Raw genomic sequence first — 18577 nt, forward strand, 5'->3', positions numbered from 1 at the left:
CATTATATTAAGCATTGTAGGCAACCTTGGTGATAGAGAACAATCAGGCAATACTACTTGTATAAAATTTTGTATTCTCCCAAATGAATTAAAGTTTATTATATTATCTTTACTGTTCCACGTGATTCTATGAAAGAATTAAACTAGAATATAAAATAAAAATGTGTGAAACAAGCCCATTGAGTCCTTGTTGGATCTTAGGTGTACTACCTCTGTATTTTACATGAGTGACCTCAGTGAAGCTTCGTGATTGTCCTTTGAGGACTGTGGTCGTGGTTTACAGCCAGGGAGAGTGAGGCTCATAGAGGTTAACGTTTTTCCTGGGCTTAAGTCTCCCCATTGTTGTCAGTAGTCAAAGTCAGGTGTGAGCTCTGCTTCTGACCATCATACTGGCGTGCTTTTTATTCCCCATTATCCCAGTAGCCCAGCAACTTACCTGGAGAGAAAGTATTTGCAACTTTTAGCACTTGCTTTTAAGTTCTAATTTATTTCATTTTAAATTTAAGTAACAAAATTCTAGGGGATAAGAATGTTTGTGAGTACCTTGTGGAGTAGAGAATATGTTCAGTGATGTCAGGCAGATTATTATGAGGTTGGATCAAATAGAAGAGAAACTGCATTCTACTTGATTATCTCTTGAGTTTCCTTTCTGCCTTATGCTGAAAGGCCGTGCTTTTTCATTCTTTCTGTGTGTAACAAGTGCTCGTTATGAATGCCTTTCCGGTGATGCCAGCACATGAGATTGCTTACGCATCTTGCTGTTTTCCATCAACAGCCCATGCATGATGACTATGACTTAAGACAAGAACAGCTAAACAAAGCTTCTCTTCTCTCTTCAAAGAAGTTTCTGGAAAACTTGCTGGAGAAATTTAATTCCCATGTGGTAAGTTGTAATTAAACTTGTCTTCATGGGAAATGCCATTATCATTATTGAAAGGTATTTTTGAAGTACAACACGGACTTAATTTTGTCACAACCCCTCACGTCTCGTCAGCAGTGGTCACAATTTAGTTTGATCGCTAGTAATGAGATAATCTTTCAGGAAAGTATCCATTCATCTGGGAAGAACACTTGGAAAGCCTTTAGATTTTTATAATGATATTCCAGATTTTCATTCCTCTTTCTTTCTTTTTTTTCCCCAAGGTAGGGTTTTACTTTAACCCAGTCTGACCTGGAATTCAACTATGTAGTCTCAGGGTGGCCTTGAACTGTGGGGATCCTCTTACCTCTGCCTCTCAAGTGCTGGGATTCGTTCCTTTTTCTTTAAAAATGTCATTGTAAAATAAACTGTTCTAAAAATAAATCAAGTCTTACCTTAATTTAAGAGCAGCTCCTCAGTCACCAGAACCATTTTGGGGGTGAATATTCTGTAACATCTACAAGGTACATGGACAGATGGCTACAATGTCAGAAGTACTGTCAACGATTGTTTTTAATTCAAGCATACATTGGCTTCAGTTAATGTATACTTTTAGTATTGAGAAATTTAGGGTATTCTCTTGAAATTTGACTGAATTTTAATTATGTTCCTTTTGTAAATAATGGACAGTGGTTTCCCTCATTAACTAATGAAATGCTATCCTCAAGGGTCATCCAATTTGAACCTTCGGCTGCAAAATTAAAGTCAGCATTTATATCTGACAGAGAAGTAAGAGTGGAACACACCATTTCTGTCTGCTTTTGTTTTTGGTTTTGGTTTTTGGTTTTTCAAGGTAGTGTCTTGCTCTAGCCTCAAACTCATAGCTATCCTCCAACCTCAGTCTCCCAAGTGCTGGGATTAAAGGCGTGTACCACCATGCCCAGCACACAGAGAGAGAATGGGTGTACCAGGGCCACCAGCCACTGCAAATGAACTCCAGATGCATATGCCACTGTGCATGTGGCTTTTAAATGGGTACTGAGGAATCGAATGCTTATTGATAGGCTTTTATGGGCAAGCACTTTAACTGCTGAGCCATCTCTCCAGCTCCCATTGCTGTGTTTTGACTGAAGCTCCCTGTCTCTAAGTCGTTAAGACGACGATTGTTGCTTTGTTTCAGGATCATGGGACTGGTGCCCTCGTAATTAGTTCACTCTTGGACTTCCTTACCTTTGCCCTCTGTGCTCCGTATAGTGAGACAACGGAAGGGCAGCAGTTTGACATGCTCTTAGAGATGGTAGCCTCCAATGGAAGAACCCTCTTTAAGCTCTTTCAGGTGAGAACTTGTATTTTCCTTATCAGATAACAACTAAATGAAGAAAATTAGGTTTAGAGTTGATCTTAGCAATGCAAGGTAACCAACCCAAGGCCTCACTTGTAGGGCAAGCAAGTGCTGTCCTTCTGACCTATATCCCCAGCTGGGTCAGGATGTTTTACATACGTGTGTATGTGTTTCTTATAGTGACAATTGCCATGCCAGGACATGTTAACCCATACTTTACAGCTATGCTTATGGCTATTGGCCACTGTTTTGTTGGCTTTGCTATCTTAGATGTAGTGGGAAACTTTTGTCTTTGGTAGGCCCAGGGTTCCCTTGTCTTTACAAATTCCCAAATCATTAAAGTGAGTATTAGCTGGATTATTCCGTTTGTTTTTGTTTTGTGAAGCAGGGTCTTACTGTAGCCCAGGCTGGCCTGGAACTCACAGAGCTCCTCTTACCTCTGCCTCACCAGTGCTAGGATTAAAGGCGTGTACCCCTATGCCCAGCAGCCAACTTGTTCTTTCCTTTTTTTTTTAATTTTTTTTTTTTAATGAGAGAGAGAATTGGCACACCACGGCCTCTAGCTACTGCAGCTGAACTCTAGATGCATTTACCACCTTGTGCATGTGCATGACCTTGTGCATCTGGCTTACCTGGTTTCTAGGGAGTTGAACCTGGGTCTCGGGCTTTGCAGGCAAGCAACTTAACTGCTAAGCCATCTCTCTAGCCCCATCTTGTTGTTAAGCACTGGAAAGCATTGTTATTCCACACAGTGCTATAGTATGTTATTTACATATGTAGACACATTTTGATATTAATATTATTACTATGTATCATTCAAATGTAATTGCTATTCACATAATTATAGTTTATATATTCCTATAAGTGCCCTTTGTTTCCTATCAAACAGTTGTTTATGTTTGAATATCTGCATTTATAATGCTGTAAGAATACCTAAAGTATTTAACTAGACTACGATCTGATTTTGAGATGTATCTTTTCCTAATAGTTGTGTTTCTTAATATTATGGCTCACAATCTTGCATAAAACTGTGTATCTTCCCTGACAGTAATCAGCCAAATTGTCAGAATATAATTTTTTATTTACTCATGATTTTTCTCTCTCATTTTGAAGCATCCTTCTATGGCAATTATTAAAGGAGCTGGATTGGTCATGAAGGCAATAATAGAGGTGAGAGAATAATTTTGAAATGTTAAAAGCTTACTGGACTATTAATTGACTGTTTTAATTAAAGCTGACAAAATTGCCATTCACTCTTTTATTGGAAACATGCAATCCTGTGGATAAGAAAAGTGATTTTAAATTTTTATTTGAAATTTAACTAGTTGCAGAAATAATTCTGAAAAATTAGTTTTAGGTACTTTATTAAATATAAACAAGTAACATTCGTGTGTTCCTGCCTTTTTTGCTGTAAAAAATTAAAAATTAGGTTTTTTCCTCTTGCTTTCATATTGAGATACGATGCAATCCTGTGGTGCTGAGATTGCATTGCAATCTGCTCATGGGGTCAGTCCATGGCACAGTGATGGCAAGTAACAGTGGCAGCCGAAGTTCCTCGTCAGGAGTAGTTCAAGATACTGGGCCACAAGATACTGCTTCTCTAAGAGAGTTGCTTTAGTCTTCCATTTTTTTTTAATTTGAAATTTTTTTATTAATTTATTTTACTTATTTGCAAGAGAGATGGGGGGCAGATAGAGAGAATGGGTGTGCCAGGGCCTTTAGCCACTGCAAATGAACTCCAGAAGCATGTGTTACCTTGTGCATCTGTCTTACGTGGGTCCTGGGGAATCAAACCTGGGTTCTTTGAATTTGCAAGCTAGCTCCTTAACTGCTAAGATATCCCTCCAGCCCCATTTTGTGTGTGTGTGTGTGTGTGTGTGTGTGTGTGTGTTTTGAGGTAGGGTCTCACTCTAACCCAGGCTGACCTGGAATTCACCATCTAGTCTCAGAATGGCCTTGAACTCACAGTGATCCTCTTACCTCTGCCTCCCAAGTGCTGTGATTAAAGGTTGAGCCACCACACCTGGCTGGCCTTCCTTTTTTTAAAATTTTTTTGTTTATTTTTTATTTATTTATTTATTTGAGAGTGACATGGGGGGGTAGGGGCGTGCAGGCAGGCAGAGAGCGAAAGAGAGAATGGGCACGCCAGGGCTTCCAGCCTCTGCAAGAATTCCGGACACTTGCACCCCCTTGTGCATCTGGCTAACGTGGGTCCTGGGGAATCGAGCCTCAAACCAGGGTCCTTAGGCTTCACAGGCAAGCGCTTAACCGCTAAGCCATCTCTCCAGCCCTAGCCTTCCATTTTTTAAAAAAATATATTTTATTTTTACTTATCTTGTGGGGGGAGAGATAATAGGCACATCAGAGCCTTCACCTGCTGCAAACAAACTCCAGAAGCATGTGCCAGGGTGTGCATCTGTCTTACGTGGGTCCTGGGGAATCAAATCTGTATTCTTCAGCTTTGCAGACTAGCACCTTAACCACTAAGCAATCCCTCCAGCCCCCCCTTTTTTTTTCTAAAAAGGTAGACTCGTAGTTATGAATGTCAGTTTCTCACTCTAATGTTTACAGTGACTTTCTTGTAAATGGCTTTGAAAAATTTTGTGTTCTTTTGATGTCATAATACAGGTTGACCAAATGTGAAAGTATTATGTGCATCAAAAAGAATTCAGCTGTTGTGTACTTAAATATAGCTCCCAACTAAATAAAGCAAGATGCAGCCTTTGAGCTGGTTTTGTTTTGCCCCTCTAGCTAATAGGTTGTTTATGCTCAATATTAGTTTCCAAGTGAAAGGACCACATCCTTCACATTCACAGAGCTATGTCAGCCAGAGATAGATAGGACCATGAAGTCATATAAAAGTGTGTTCCTGACTTTTATCTGCCAATATGTTGTCATTCATGGAATTGATAACAATGAGTGCCAAGTATAAGCAAGATACTGACTTTAAACTTCAGGTGCAAACCATGCATTAAATGCTTCATAGCTAGTGATTAGAGCTGAGGTCTGTGAGAAACAATTCCTTTGAATGATTAAATCTTGGTAAGTATCTCAAATTATTTTTCTCTGTAAAAGCAATACACAAAGAAATAAACACAAAGAATAAACAAAAATTATCTGTGTTTTTATAGTTGAGAAATAACTTCTGTTAGCATTTCGGTAAGTTTTATCTCGGACTGCATGTTGTTCGACGCGATATGCACACTCTGTGTTCAGTTCATTAGTTGTACCTTAGGCTTTTTCTTTGTTTTACTTCTATTTTTATTTTTCAGCAGGTTCTTTTAAATATAACATTGCTTATTTAATTCATTGTTTTTGATTGCCTTTAGTAATTAGTAGTCCTGTTTATCTGCTGGTTGCCAGTATTTATTCATGTAAGCAAAATAAAATCAGAGTAAAGGAAGTATCTTCATATCACACTATGCTTTACAAAAATTATTCACCATAAAAATAAATCAATGACATGGAAAGCCAGGCTTACAGATGCCTTTGAAAAGGAACTGTTCATTTCTCTACTACTACTACCTGTTTTTGGTAGGTAAATACTTAGGAAATAAACTTAAAAGCAATACAGAACTTATTTTTATCTTAACTTCAGCAAAGCATAAGGCAAATTTATCTGGAAACATTAAACTTCATTCCACAGATTAACTGTACTCCTCCCTCTCCATGTTTCTGTTGGATAATTGGAACTTATATTTCTAAACTTCTATTGTATTGAAGTATTTTGTTAAAGATGCAAACTTAGCTTTATATAGTTGGGATAATTTGTTTTAGATTGCTATTTTAGGGATTGTCTTCCCCTTTTTCCAAAGGAAGGTGACAAAGAAATTGCTACAAAAATGCAGGAGCTTGCCCTAAGTGAAGGTGCCTTACCTCGACACTTGCACACCGCGATGTTTACAATAAGCTCAGATCAGAGAATGCTTACAAATAGGTAGGTTATTCAATATAATTTGTTAAAAGTTCACTTAGTGTTTAGAGAATGGATTTGGGTATTGTATAAAACTTAGTATTGGGATTACACAGATGTTAACAAAGGGTGGTGTTGATGATGGTATTGTCCCTGCTTGTGGATAGCTTAAGATGGTAAGGTGGGAAATCTGGTTCTTCATTATCTTGTCAGAGTCAGCCCACAGTCATGGGCCTGGCTGAAATAGATAGGTAAAGAGTGTCTACACATTAGGGAACCATTATCACATGCCCCAGCCTTTTATTTCTATGCTGTTAGTAAGCACATAATTCCATATGAGAAAATTTCAGTCAGTTTTGTACTCTACTTTAAAAAAAGGGCGGGGGCGGGGGGGAATGTAAGCCGGGTGTGGTGGTGCACACCTTTAATCCCAGCATTTGGGAGGCAGAGATAGGAGGATTGCTGTGAGTGCAAGGCCACCCTGAGACTCCATAGTGAATTCCAGGTCAGCCTGGGCTAGGGTGAGACCCTACCTCAAAACCAAAAAAAAGGAAGTGCTGGAGAGATGCCTTACCAGTTAAGGTGCTTGCCTGCAAAACCAGAGGACCAGGTTCACTTCCCCAGAACCCACGTTAAGCCAGATGTACAAGGTGGCGCATGCATCTGGAGTTCCTTTGCAGTAGCTGGAGGCCCTCCTGGCCCATTCTTTTCCTTTGTCTCTCTCTGTTTCTCTGTCTCTCATTCTCTCAAATAAATAAAAAAGAAAATTAAAACATAAAAAAGGGAAAAATAAAAAGAAATCAAAAATCTCAAGTTTAACTCCAGTTGAAACTATGCTCATCCTAAATCTATAGTCACCCATGTCCTTTCTTCACTTAAATGTAAAGAAACAAGTCTACTCATTTGTTTCAGGTTACAGGACTTCCCGGTATTTTAACTTTATGGTTCATGACTTAGGATGTTTTTTAAAATATTTATTTATATTTATATTTATTGATTTTACAGAAAGAGTGAGGGAGGGAGAGAGAGAATATGAATGAATGAATATGGGCATGCCAGGGCCTCCAGTCCCTGCAAACACACTCCAGACACATGTACCACCTTGTGTATCTGGTTAACGTGGGTCCTAGGGAATAGAACCTGGCTCCTTTGGCTTTGCAGGCAAACACCTTAACTGCTAAGCTATTGCTCCAGCCTATGACTTAGGATGTTTTGAGCTACCCTAACACCAGCTTATGAAGTTAATGAAAGCAGTGATTGTCATAAATATATTAGTTGTGGTTTGTCTTTATAAGTAGTAGCATTAAATTGCTTGAGTTTATTTTTTTCTTTTTAATAAAAATTTATGTAGTTCTAGTTTTTTTCATAGTATAAATTTCCATGCATTATCACCTATGTGCAGTTACCGTATGCTATGATACACTGCTTTGCCAGTGTTTTTTTATTTGTACTCTTTCAAGAAGTTGTCTGCTATTCCTCACTAATAAATGCTGGCTAAACAAGTTGTTTTCTGTTGCCTGAGAAGATAGAAATATACAAGGAGGGTTATTTCCCTAGTACTATCCCACCACCTTTCATTATTCATTAAAATAGAGACCTCTTTGGTCCATTAACTCTCTTTCCCATGTTAAATGTTTGTTTCTTTTATTCCTCTTTACCATAGTTAATCCGTTGGACTTCCCACTGTTATCAGTTGTTGTTTTTATCGGGGAATCATTTTCACCTTGAAAAAATTATAAAATACTAGTAATGTTTAAATTGCAGTATAAAAAGTTGTCCATTTATTTATTTTTAAGATTTATTTTTATTTATTTAGTAGAAAGAGAAAGAGAGAGAATGGGTGTGCCAGGGCCTCTAGCCACTGCAAGTGAACTCCAGATGTGTGGTCCTCCTTGTGCATCTGGCTAACGTGGGACCTGGAGAATCAAACTTGGATCCTTTGGCTGGGCAGGCATGCACCTTAACCACTAAGCCATCTCTCCAGCCCAAAACTTGTCTATTTATGAGAGAAATAGCATTTAATGTTATCCCTTTTGTCCCTGATTAAGACTTTTTAGAAGTTACTATTAGGAGTCCTGCCTGGAGGTAGTGAAGGATATTAGATTTGCAGTGACTTTGATACACTAGTTTCCAAATGCGCACAGGTTTAGTAGTCTTCACTTGCTCTGACAAAGTAGTTTTGCATTTTGAGTTTTACTCTGAAATGTTGTTGTTCTGGGACTGAAAGGTGTGCCAGATGTGTGTTTCTGAAGGAGTTACTTGGTTGTTTCCCCTGAAAGCTTCATGACCACAGAGCAGGTCAAAGTCTGTCCAAGTCTCTAGTCTGTTGGTGAGCAGGAGAGTTTCTGCTCATGGGCACTTCAGTCTAGTAAACAATGCTATCTATCACCAGGACACAGTAAATCACCAAACCATTGGTTCAGTATGGATCTCAGATTTTTTGCTTTAAACCAAACTGTGCTTTTAGCTTTCTAGTAGAATGACTTTTTTAAAAAAATGCTATTAAGTGTTATAGGTATGAAGCTGAAAATGTTTTGCCTCATTTTTTAAAATTTTATTTATTTATTTATTTGAGAGCGACAGACACAGAGAGAAAGACAGATAGAGGGAGAGAGAGAGAATGGGCGCGCCAGGGCTTCCAGCCTCTGCAAACGAACTCCAGACGCGTGCGCCCCCTTGTGCATCTGGCTAATGTGGGACCTGGGGAACCGAGCCTCGAACCGGGGTCCTTAGGCTTCACAGGCAAGCGCTTAACTGCTAAGCCATCTCTCCAGCCCTTGCCTCATTTTTTTTGTCATAGTTTTTCTTAGCGCTTAACCGCTAAGCCATCTCTCCAGCCCTTGCCTCATTTTTTTTGTCATAGTTTTTCTTAGAAAATGCATGTCTTTTGCTGTGTTCAGAAGTTCACAAGATGCCAGAATGCTACTTTTTATACCGTATTTGTTATACAGACTAATTATGTTAGGTCTAATTAGTTTGTTTTTGGATTTTTGCTTTCTTTAAATGGAGAAGAACCTACTTTATGTTCAAGTCCATTAAAAATTAAGGTGGCTAAACTGGGTGTGGTGTTTCACACCTTTAATCCCAGCACTTGAGAGGCTAAGGCAGGAGAATCACCATGAGTTCAAGGCCAACCTTAACAGAATGAATTCCAGGTCAGCCTGGTCTATAGTGAGACCCTCCTCAAAGAACAGAAAACAACAACCAAACAGAAAAAAAAAATATGATTTCTATCAAAAAAATCTTAATTTGGGGAAAATTCCAAAAAAAGTATTTGTAATACCAATTCAGATACTTGTCATTAAGATATTAACTGGAGCCGGGCGTGGTGGCACACACCTTTAATCCCAGCACTCCAGAGGCAGAGGTAGGAGGATCCCTGAGAGTTCAAGGCCACCCTGAGACTACAGAGTGAATTCCAGGTCAGCCTGGGCTAGAGTGAGACCCTACCTCGAACAGCCAAAAAAAAAAAAAAAAAAAAAAGATACTAACTTGATAATTTTTAAGATTTGCGTGATTGCTTTTTTCTGTAGCCATATTTCTTATAATTATGATATTTTGTTCTTAAAAATTCCTTTCTGTTCTAGCTGAGATAAAGCAGCAAACCTTTCTCAACGTCTGCTTTTTTCAGACAGCTAAGTAGACATTTAGTGGGCCTCTGGACAGCTGATAATGCAACCGCGACAAACTTGTTGAAACGCATTTTGGTGAGTGAGTTGGCAGACTGGAAAGAGTGTTATATTCCTGCCCAATAAAACTTGTATTATTTATACTGTCAAAGAGCCTTTTACTTACAATTGGGAAAGTATTTGCTCTTGGTCTTAACCACATAGTAACTACCCTCAGTGGTTAAATCATAGTGATAAATTATTTGGACTCTGAAGGCTGAACATTGTTCTGTTGCTTTGAAAATGGATTTTGTATTTTTTGTTTATAGCCACCAGGCTTGTTGGCATACCTGGACAGCTCAGATCCAGTCCCCGAGAAGGATGCTGATCGCATGCATGTTAGAGACAATGTGAAAATAGCAATGGTAAATATGCCTGTCAATAGTGGTCTGTCCGGATTGAAAGTACTTTTCACTTGGACCCTGCACATTGTAAAATAAACCAAGAACTTATCACTTTCAGTAGCAGTAGTAGTTATTTCTTCTGGCTTCTTGAGTACAGTTTATAAATTTCAAGTATGTGTACAGTATTTTACATGTAATATGAGGTTGATGAAAGACACAAATAGTGAAAAAAGTCATTGGAACTTTTTCTCTGACAAGATCTATATTAATTGAGAGAAGTACTGAGACCTCTTTCCTGACACTGGTATGGCTCTTTCTCCTGTGCATCCCCTCCTGTCCCTAGTCTTCTGAATGCATTTCTCTTACTTACATTTTGTCACTTTCCAAAAAGGAATCATTGTGCTAGCTAAGTAGGAAAGCTAATATTTCTTGATCAGAAACTATATTATTGACATTTTCACTTTTTCATCAGCAAACCATAAGATCGAGCATTTATCATTTAAGTAATGTGTTCTATCTAGCTATATATAAAGTTAAACAAATTTGCCAAATAGGTGTGTAAGCAATTTTAATATTCCTTTGTAGGATCAATATGGAAAATTTAATAAAGTTCCAGAATGGCAAAGACTAGCTGGAAAAGCTGCTAAAGAAGTTGAAAAATTTGCCAAAGAAAAAGTGGATCTTGTATTGATGCATTGGAGGGATAGGATGGGCATTGCTCAAAAAGAGGTAACTATTAAATAAATAAGAAAACATTTCTATGCCTGAGGTCTAACTTGCTGCTTTTTGTATAGACGTAGTTCAAACATTTTTGACTTTATACTTAAAACTTATTACCCAACTCTAATTCATATTTTATACATATTTTTCTCAGTTACTAGTTTTGTGAAGTAATGATCAGGATTTTAGTTAGATGATATAGAATATACTATCTTAAATTTTCTTCCACAAATTTCAGTTTTCATAATTTATTTCTTTTTTAAAATTTTTATTTATTTATTTGATAGCAACAGACAGAGAGAAAGAGGCAGATGGGGGGGGGGGGAGGGAGAGAACAGGCGTGCCAGGGCCTCCAGCCACTGCAAATGAACTCCAGACGCGTGTGCCCCCTTGTGCATCTGGCTTACATGGGTCTTGAGGAATTGAACTGGGATCCTTTGGCTTTGCACGCAAATGCCTTAACTGCTAAGCCTTCTCTCCAGGGCCCTACACATATGTTTTAAATGTTTTTTGGGTTTTTTTTTAGTTTCTGAAAATGACAAGCTCTTGGCTTCAAGTAGTTAAAGCCATTTCCAAAGTGACAGTAGTTTCAGTGTTTTCAATATAGTTGTATTATCAAACTGCCACTAAATGTTTCCTATCAGATTCATGTGTTGTGCAAGGCTTTTGTAGCATAAGCTCAAACATAAAACAGTTGGGCTAGATATAGAGATTGCTGTCATCTGAAGGCAATTAGAGGGAAAAGAAGACATTTTAATATCATAATGTCTTACTGACTTGTTGGTATTGTTTACACAGATTATTATCTAAAATATGGAGCAAATGATATAAAATATGTGAGTGAGAAAGATGAATTGGTATCATTTCTGCCTGAGTAATTATTTTGAATACCAATTTCATTAGGAAATAGTAATCTCTGTAACTGGTAGCTGCATAAAAATAACATCAAACTATGAGGTGATCTTTTGCTTTTGTTATTCTCAAAGCTAACCACTATCAGGATTAACTGACTAATCTTGAAGTGAACTGCATTTCAAACTTGCTTATAATGTTAGTGAAGTCGGTTCCATTTGTAGTGCTTGTCACTGCTGGATTAATAGTAACTGTTGGCTAATGTATAGAATCGAGGGTTTTTATACCTGTTTTCCTCAGGGTAAAGATTTGTTTAAGAATAATGCTTATCCTGTACCTCAAGTTCTATGCACACAGCTGATGGGTATTGATTACCCTTTCTTGTTAGAATCTTTATATTTTCAGTATTGTAGATGTTAGAGTTTTGTTATTAAAGAAAAGTTAAAGAATTTAAAATTTTTTTTTAATTTAAAGAGAATTAAAGAACTTAAAGAGCTGTTTTTTCTTTAAGGCAGAGTCTTGCAGGACATCCTGTAGACCAGGCTGGCCTTCAGCTCTATAGCCTCCCACCTCAGCCTCTTGAGTATTTGGACTGTAAGTGAGCTATCACCATGCCCAGTAAATGTGCTTCTGATGAGAAATTTTTAGGGAAAGATTAGTTCTTTAAAAAAAAAAAAAGGAGTGAATTGTTTGTGCAGTTTGTCACCTTATATGAGGTTTTGTGATTGCACACAGCATTCAGATTTTTAGGAAACATTTAATACATAACCAGTAAGTTTTGCATTTTAAGCAGCATTTATTTTTTCGGATTCAGTCCTCATTTTACCTTTACTCTTCTTTCTAGTCTGTTCTCTTGCTTTGTTTATAGAACTTTCCTTGAAAATTGAGACTTTCAGGTTTTGATACTGTTGTAATACTTTTTGTTTGTTTGTTTGTTTTTGTTACATTGAATGTTAGAAGACTTGTGTTTGAAATATCTGTAATTGCACTTGGAGCAGGTATGTCTCAATCAATGTACAGATGTCTTCAAGGATTGTTTGAAATATTCTGCTCTGAATAAAACCTTCTATATGTCCCTATCTCTGAAACAGAGGCCAGAGCTTTATTAGACTTCTGAAAGTTTATGAATGTCTAAAATTGGAGTTACAGGCTTAGAGAGGTTGGTAGATCTTTTCCATCTTACAGGAAAAATGGCATATTGAGGACATCCTTGTGGAATTTATATAGTAGATGTAGCTTAGCAGATTTATTCTCCTACCCTCCTTTTTATTTTCTTTAAGTTTCTCATCTTTTCCTTTTTACAATTAAATTCAGGACAGAAACAGTACGGTGAGTTGATGTTCTTACTACATGTGTGGAGTATGTTACATTGGCCTGTCATCTTTGACATTCTTTAATGAATTAAAGTTGTACTTCACATGTGCCTCGTTTCCTCCCCACTAGCCAGTACATTTGAACTTGCTTGCAACTCTTGGCTTTGGTGGCAGTTTAGTAACCTGTAATATTTGGCATTTAGTATGTTTTTCTTGATTTCGTGTGAACTGCATGCAAATGTTTGAAACAAGTCAGTTTCTGACTGTTGTAAATTTTAATAATCAGCATAGCCATTATAAGATTTGGTGGTGAAAGTCATTTTAGTTTACATGGAAAGTATTTGAGCACCTATAAAAGCAGCCATTGGCAGATGATTGTGTGATACTGTTTAATGTTTCCTCTTCATACTTTCTAGAGTTCGTTTCTGTTAGTGAGATGGAGGTAATGTTATCTGCACTTGTGAGTAATGATCTGATTAAGTTTTTTGGGGGCCAGGTTGCACACTGTGTAGTTTCTCTCTTTTTCTTTTCCAGAATATAAACCAAAAGCCAGTAGTACTTCGAAAAAGAAGACAAAGAATAAAAATTGAAGCAAATTGGGATCTCTTCTATTATAGGTAACTTTTAAGTCTTTTTCTAACAGTTAAATTTGATGTTGGAGGAATCCTGACAAGATTGTCCCTGCACGAAACAGTTCTTTATGCCACAGATACTTTTTATGCTCTCAGGTTCAAGATACAGGACTGTTAAGAAGGGTTTGATTAGAAATGGATCTGTAAGATTAAGACCATTATAGAGCCAATAGTCTGAGAAGGTAAAATTATTTAAGAGGTTTTATGAAGGCTTCAAAATGATTACATGAGACATTTTATTATGGCTTAAAAGTAATGGCGTAGCTACCTTAATAATCACTGTTGGGGGTCTTAAAAGGAGGTGGATGGTGAAAACATAGGAGAATTGTGAGAAATGAATGTTAATGGAAATTGATTGCACACACTTCTAGAACCTTTCCAACGTAATAACTCCCACAGTCTCCATGAATCTGTTCTAACTCCTAATTATTCCTTATGTGAGCACAGAGACATGCTGACACTGACTTCTTAGGTAATTTGAAAAACTTATTTAAGGTAACTCAGGGTGCTCAGTCTGGATGATGACATGCTAACTAAACTCTCTAATACAAGAAAACCCTTGGTTTGGAAACTTCCCACACTGCTTTTAAGGTGTTCATTGTGTATCTTGTATATCCCTCAGTAGAAGCATTAGATTTCTTCCTTAGATTCCTGAGTTGTATTGCTCCTCATAACTTCCTTGGAAATGAAGTGAGACTTCCAGGAGGATTGCACACTCTTAGTGAACAGATTTAAGGCGTTCATCCTGCACTTAAGGCTTTTGCCCACATTTATTAGAGTTATTCCAGGAGTGCAAGGAAGATATTTTGAAAATGCTTAATTACAGCATACCTGGCAGAGATCCCAAATTCTTTTAGGAGGTGGATGTCAACTTGATCTATCTTCTTCTGACTGAAGTAGGACAAAGAGGTTTATTTTGAGGTGGGGTTTCTCTATTCTTTCAGGCCCTAGAGGGCAGTCATAGGGAACTCAGATAGATGAGATTAAGACTGTGGTGGAACCTTCCCAGGTGGACTGACAACTGTAAAGGTGTCCCATTGCCTTGATAAATGTGTTCCACCCATGTTGTTATTTTGACTTTTATGTGACCCTTAGATAAAGCACTCATAAACAAACAAAAACTAGTTCAAGTAAATCTTGATTTTGTTACAGACTCCATTTTCTCCAGGTATAATAGATACAGGAGGAAACCTGTATAGCTGAATTTTAACCGTAATCTTATGAACATGGCAACATAAACAAATTTACTAACTTATTTTAAAGAATAGAATCTGAATTACATAATGAAGGCAAGAAAGAAAACACAAAGGACATAATTCTTATGTCTGCCTTTTTTTTTTTACTACAGGCATCTCAATACCTTTTTCTTGTTTAACGTTATGTCACTTTTCTAACCTTTTGACAACATACCTTAACCTTTTAGTTTTTTTCTATCTCAGTTTCCACTCATAACAATCTTATCTTAAAAAGTTCTTTCTGATCTAAAAATATGTCTGTCTTTTAACCTTCTTAAATGAAAACACATGCTTTATAGTTGTAATTTTATCTCTCCTTTTATTGGATGGTCCCTTTCTGCATTTCTGTTTTTTATTACCATTGTCATTATAAAATTTAGAGATAAATGAAAAGCCAGGAAGCTGTACTTGACAGAAAGCATGATGTATATTGTATCTTCAGAGTTATAAATATAGCTGGGCATGGTGGTGCATGCCTTTAATCCCACCACTCGGGAAGCTGAGGTGAAAGAATCACTATGAGTTCAAGGCCAGCTTGGGAGTACTGTGAGGTCCAAGTCAGCCTGGGCTAGATAGAGTGAGACCCTCCCTCAAAAGCAGAAAAAGTTACAAATAGACAGGCAAAAACTATCAACAATCCTGTGTTCTGTTTTTAAGCCCAAATTAATACATTTCTTTAAAAAATTTAAGTTATTGTAAGTATGTAGAAGGCAGTTTTAAAAGTAGGGTTAAGATTGGGCATACAGACATGTCTGTTCCAGTAAATAGGAACAATCAAAGCCAAAAGCACAGAGGTAAATTATTTTAAACATGGTAGCTGGGTGTGGTGGCACATGCCTTTAATCCCAGTACTTGGGGGAGGCAGAGGTAGGAAGATAGCTGTGAGTTTAAGGCCAGCCTGAGCCTATATAGTAAATTTCTGGTCGGCCTGGGCTAGAGTGAGACCTTACCTCAGAAAAGACAAGACAAAGGGGGAAAAAAAGCTATAAATCTGTTCTAACAAGTTAGCAGTATTATAAAATAGACCCATGCACATCAGAACACTTAATGGCCATGGATTTGGTTATACATAAGACACACTACGTGGAACTCATAAACACATGCAGAGTTATTGGCCAGTCTTGGACATGACAAAGAACATATAGCATATATAAAACCATTACAGGCAGAGACACGCCTTTTCTTTAAAACTTTAGTTATGCTTTAAATTGAGGAGGATTTGAGCCAATGTTACCGTGTCAGAAATTTACACAATATATGCCCTTAGCCACAAAGACCAAAAGTATTCTGTAGCTTTAAAATTTTGTCATTTGTCAGTTTTAAAGTCAAACTGTTAACCTGATTAATTTCTTTATTTTTATTTATTTATTTATTTAAGAGTAAGAGAAAGGGAGGGAGGGAGGGAGGGAGAGAGAGAGAGAGAGAGAGAATGAATATGGGCGTGCCAGGGCCTCCAGCCACTGCATATAAACTCCAGATGTGTGTGTCCCCTTGTGCACCTGGCTAACGTGGGTTCTGGGGAATCAAGCCTCAAACTGGGGCCCTTAGGCTTCATAGGCAAGCGCTTAACCACTAAGCCATCTCTCCAGCACCTGATTAATTTCTTTTTTTTTTTTTTTTCTTTTTTTTTTTGGTTTTTCAAGGTAGGGTCTCACTCTAGTCCAGGCTGACCTGGAATTAACTCTGTCATCTCAGGGTGGCCTTGAACTCATGGCAATCCTCCTACTTCTGCCTCCTGAGTGCTGGGATTAAAGGCGTGCGCCACCACACCTGGCTTGATTAATTTCTTTATAGCACTAAGCAATCTTAAAGACAGGGCAGCAGATACTAGCAATTTGAATTTAAAGATGTAATAGTTTTTCTTTGCCTCTGGGAAGACTCTTAGCATGTGGAAAAGGCCTGCATACACTGGAGGAAGGAACACACCATGGAGTTGAGGGGCAGGTCACAGTAACTTCACTTGGTGAGCCATAAAGAACAACTCATGACCAGGAAATGGAGACCTACTGGAGAGAATAGAGTCTCCATCTTACCATGTGGCTATTGGTCATAGGCAGGTTTCTCTGGGAAAGCAACTCATGTTCAAAATCTTGAAGAGGCACAAGAGGGAACCAATGGATTCGGGAGAATGGGTTGGAAGCCATTCTGAAAGGGCAGTTTTATAACTGTGCTTTGAGCAGAAACAGGTTATGCAAATCCAGCCACTACACTTTTGAAAGAAAGAGGGAGGGAGATTGCCAGTTGCTGTGAAGGAGGGCTGTGGTGTGAAACCCGTTCTGTTGGGGCAAGCAAGTCCCTGACCTCTGCTTAGTGGGGAAGAATGCAGTAAACTTTAAGCTCTGGCAAATGAATCAGGAAGAGAGAAGAGAGAAGCATCCTCCTACCCCTAAAGCCTTCTGGATATGGGAATCCATCACACTGAAAAGAACCTCAAATTAAAGCTGAAACTCTTTGCGTACCTATTGGGTTTCCCTGGGTGGTGGTCCTTGGTCCTTGTCACATGATTCACCATAGAATGGAACTAGTTTGTAGGAAAAGCCCTGGCAAAGGAGGAGAAAAGAGGAGTGGAACCCAAGAAGGTGGTCTGTTTTGGGGGTACCTCTGTCCCAAGGTTTAGCACCATATGTTAGATATTGGAATTCTCAGTGGAGGACCAAGATAGACAGCTTCTTGGATGTTTCTAATACTTCGTTCTTACAGTGGAGAGGGAAAAGGGCCAGAGAGAAAGTGAGGGAGAGAGAGGAGGAGGAAGGGAGTATGTGCGTCAGAGAGAAGAAAGAGAGCAAAGGAAGCTACACACAACCCGAGAAGCAAAGGGTCAGAAAGAGCTAGGTTCCTTTCTTGCTTAACATTATATTAGAAAAACTTCCCAAAATAGGGGAAAGAATTTTGCAGTGAGTCCCCTGTGTGTTGTGAACAAGACTCTACCATGGACAGCTTACTGTGCTTTACAGAGATTTTATTTCCTTTGTTATTTTTAAGAAAAAAATTATTTATTTGAAAAAACTAGAGGCAGAGCGAGAACAAGAGAGAGAATGAATGGGTGCACTAGGGCTTTCTGTCACTGCCAGGGAACTCAGATGCATGTGCCACTTTGTGCATGGCATTTTATGGGAACTGAGGTATCAAACCTGGGATCAAATCAGGCTTTGCAGGCAAGCATCTTTAATGCTGAGCCATCTGTCTAGCCCTTACTTCCTTTATTCTTGCTAAAGGTTAATAAGCTTGTGGACTTCTTGCTTATTATAAGATGTAATTAGAACCATTAGTAGATTTCTTTAAGCTATTTATTGCTTCCTACTATTTTCTTACTGTATAAATGTCTAGGTTTAGTCAAGACCATGCTAGATCAAACCTTATTTGGAATTTCAAAACACGAGAAGAACTGAAAGATACTCTTGAATCTGAAATGAGAACGTTTAATATTGATAGAGAACTTGGTAGTGCTAATGTGATCTCCTGGAACCACCATGAATTTGAGGTACAGTTTAGTTTTTATAGTATATTAATCTTAAAGCATAGTATATTAATCATTTTTTGAAAAGCATGTACTGTCTTTGGAGTGTGTTATGTTTTGTCTTGTTTGGGGTTTTGAAGCAGGGCTTCAAACTTAAAGGAATCCTACATCAGCCTTCCCAGTGCTGGGATTAAAGCCCTGTGCCACTGTGCCTGGCTGTAATTTTTTTTTAATGTTATGTA

General features: G+C 38.0%; 1 protein-coding gene across 2 annotated transcripts in view; it reads left to right on the plus strand.

Annotated features, from left to right (window-relative positions):
• Window positions 1-18577, plus strand: part of Dnajc13 (DnaJ heat shock protein family (Hsp40) member C13) — a 150754-nt gene that overhangs the window by 61125 nt on the left and 71052 nt on the right. For both annotated transcript variants that reach the window (XM_004664328.3, XR_006633971.1), the window contains exons 14-22: window positions 776-883; window positions 2040-2195; window positions 3315-3371; window positions 6017-6138; window positions 9746-9821; window positions 10052-10147; window positions 10712-10855; window positions 13546-13628; window positions 18206-18359. In XM_004664328.3, coding sequence (XP_004664385.1) covers window positions 776-883; window positions 2040-2195; window positions 3315-3371; window positions 6017-6138; window positions 9746-9821; window positions 10052-10147; window positions 10712-10855; window positions 13546-13628; window positions 18206-18359 — 996 coding nt within the window. The remainder of the gene's footprint in view (window positions 1-775; window positions 884-2039; window positions 2196-3314; window positions 3372-6016; window positions 6139-9745; window positions 9822-10051; window positions 10148-10711; window positions 10856-13545; window positions 13629-18205; window positions 18360-18577) is intronic.

Source organism: Jaculus jaculus, chromosome 17 (genome assembly GCF_020740685.1).
Source record: "Jaculus jaculus isolate mJacJac1 chromosome 17, mJacJac1.mat.Y.cur, whole genome shotgun sequence".
NCBI lineage: Eukaryota > Metazoa > Chordata > Mammalia > Rodentia > Dipodidae > Jaculus > Jaculus jaculus.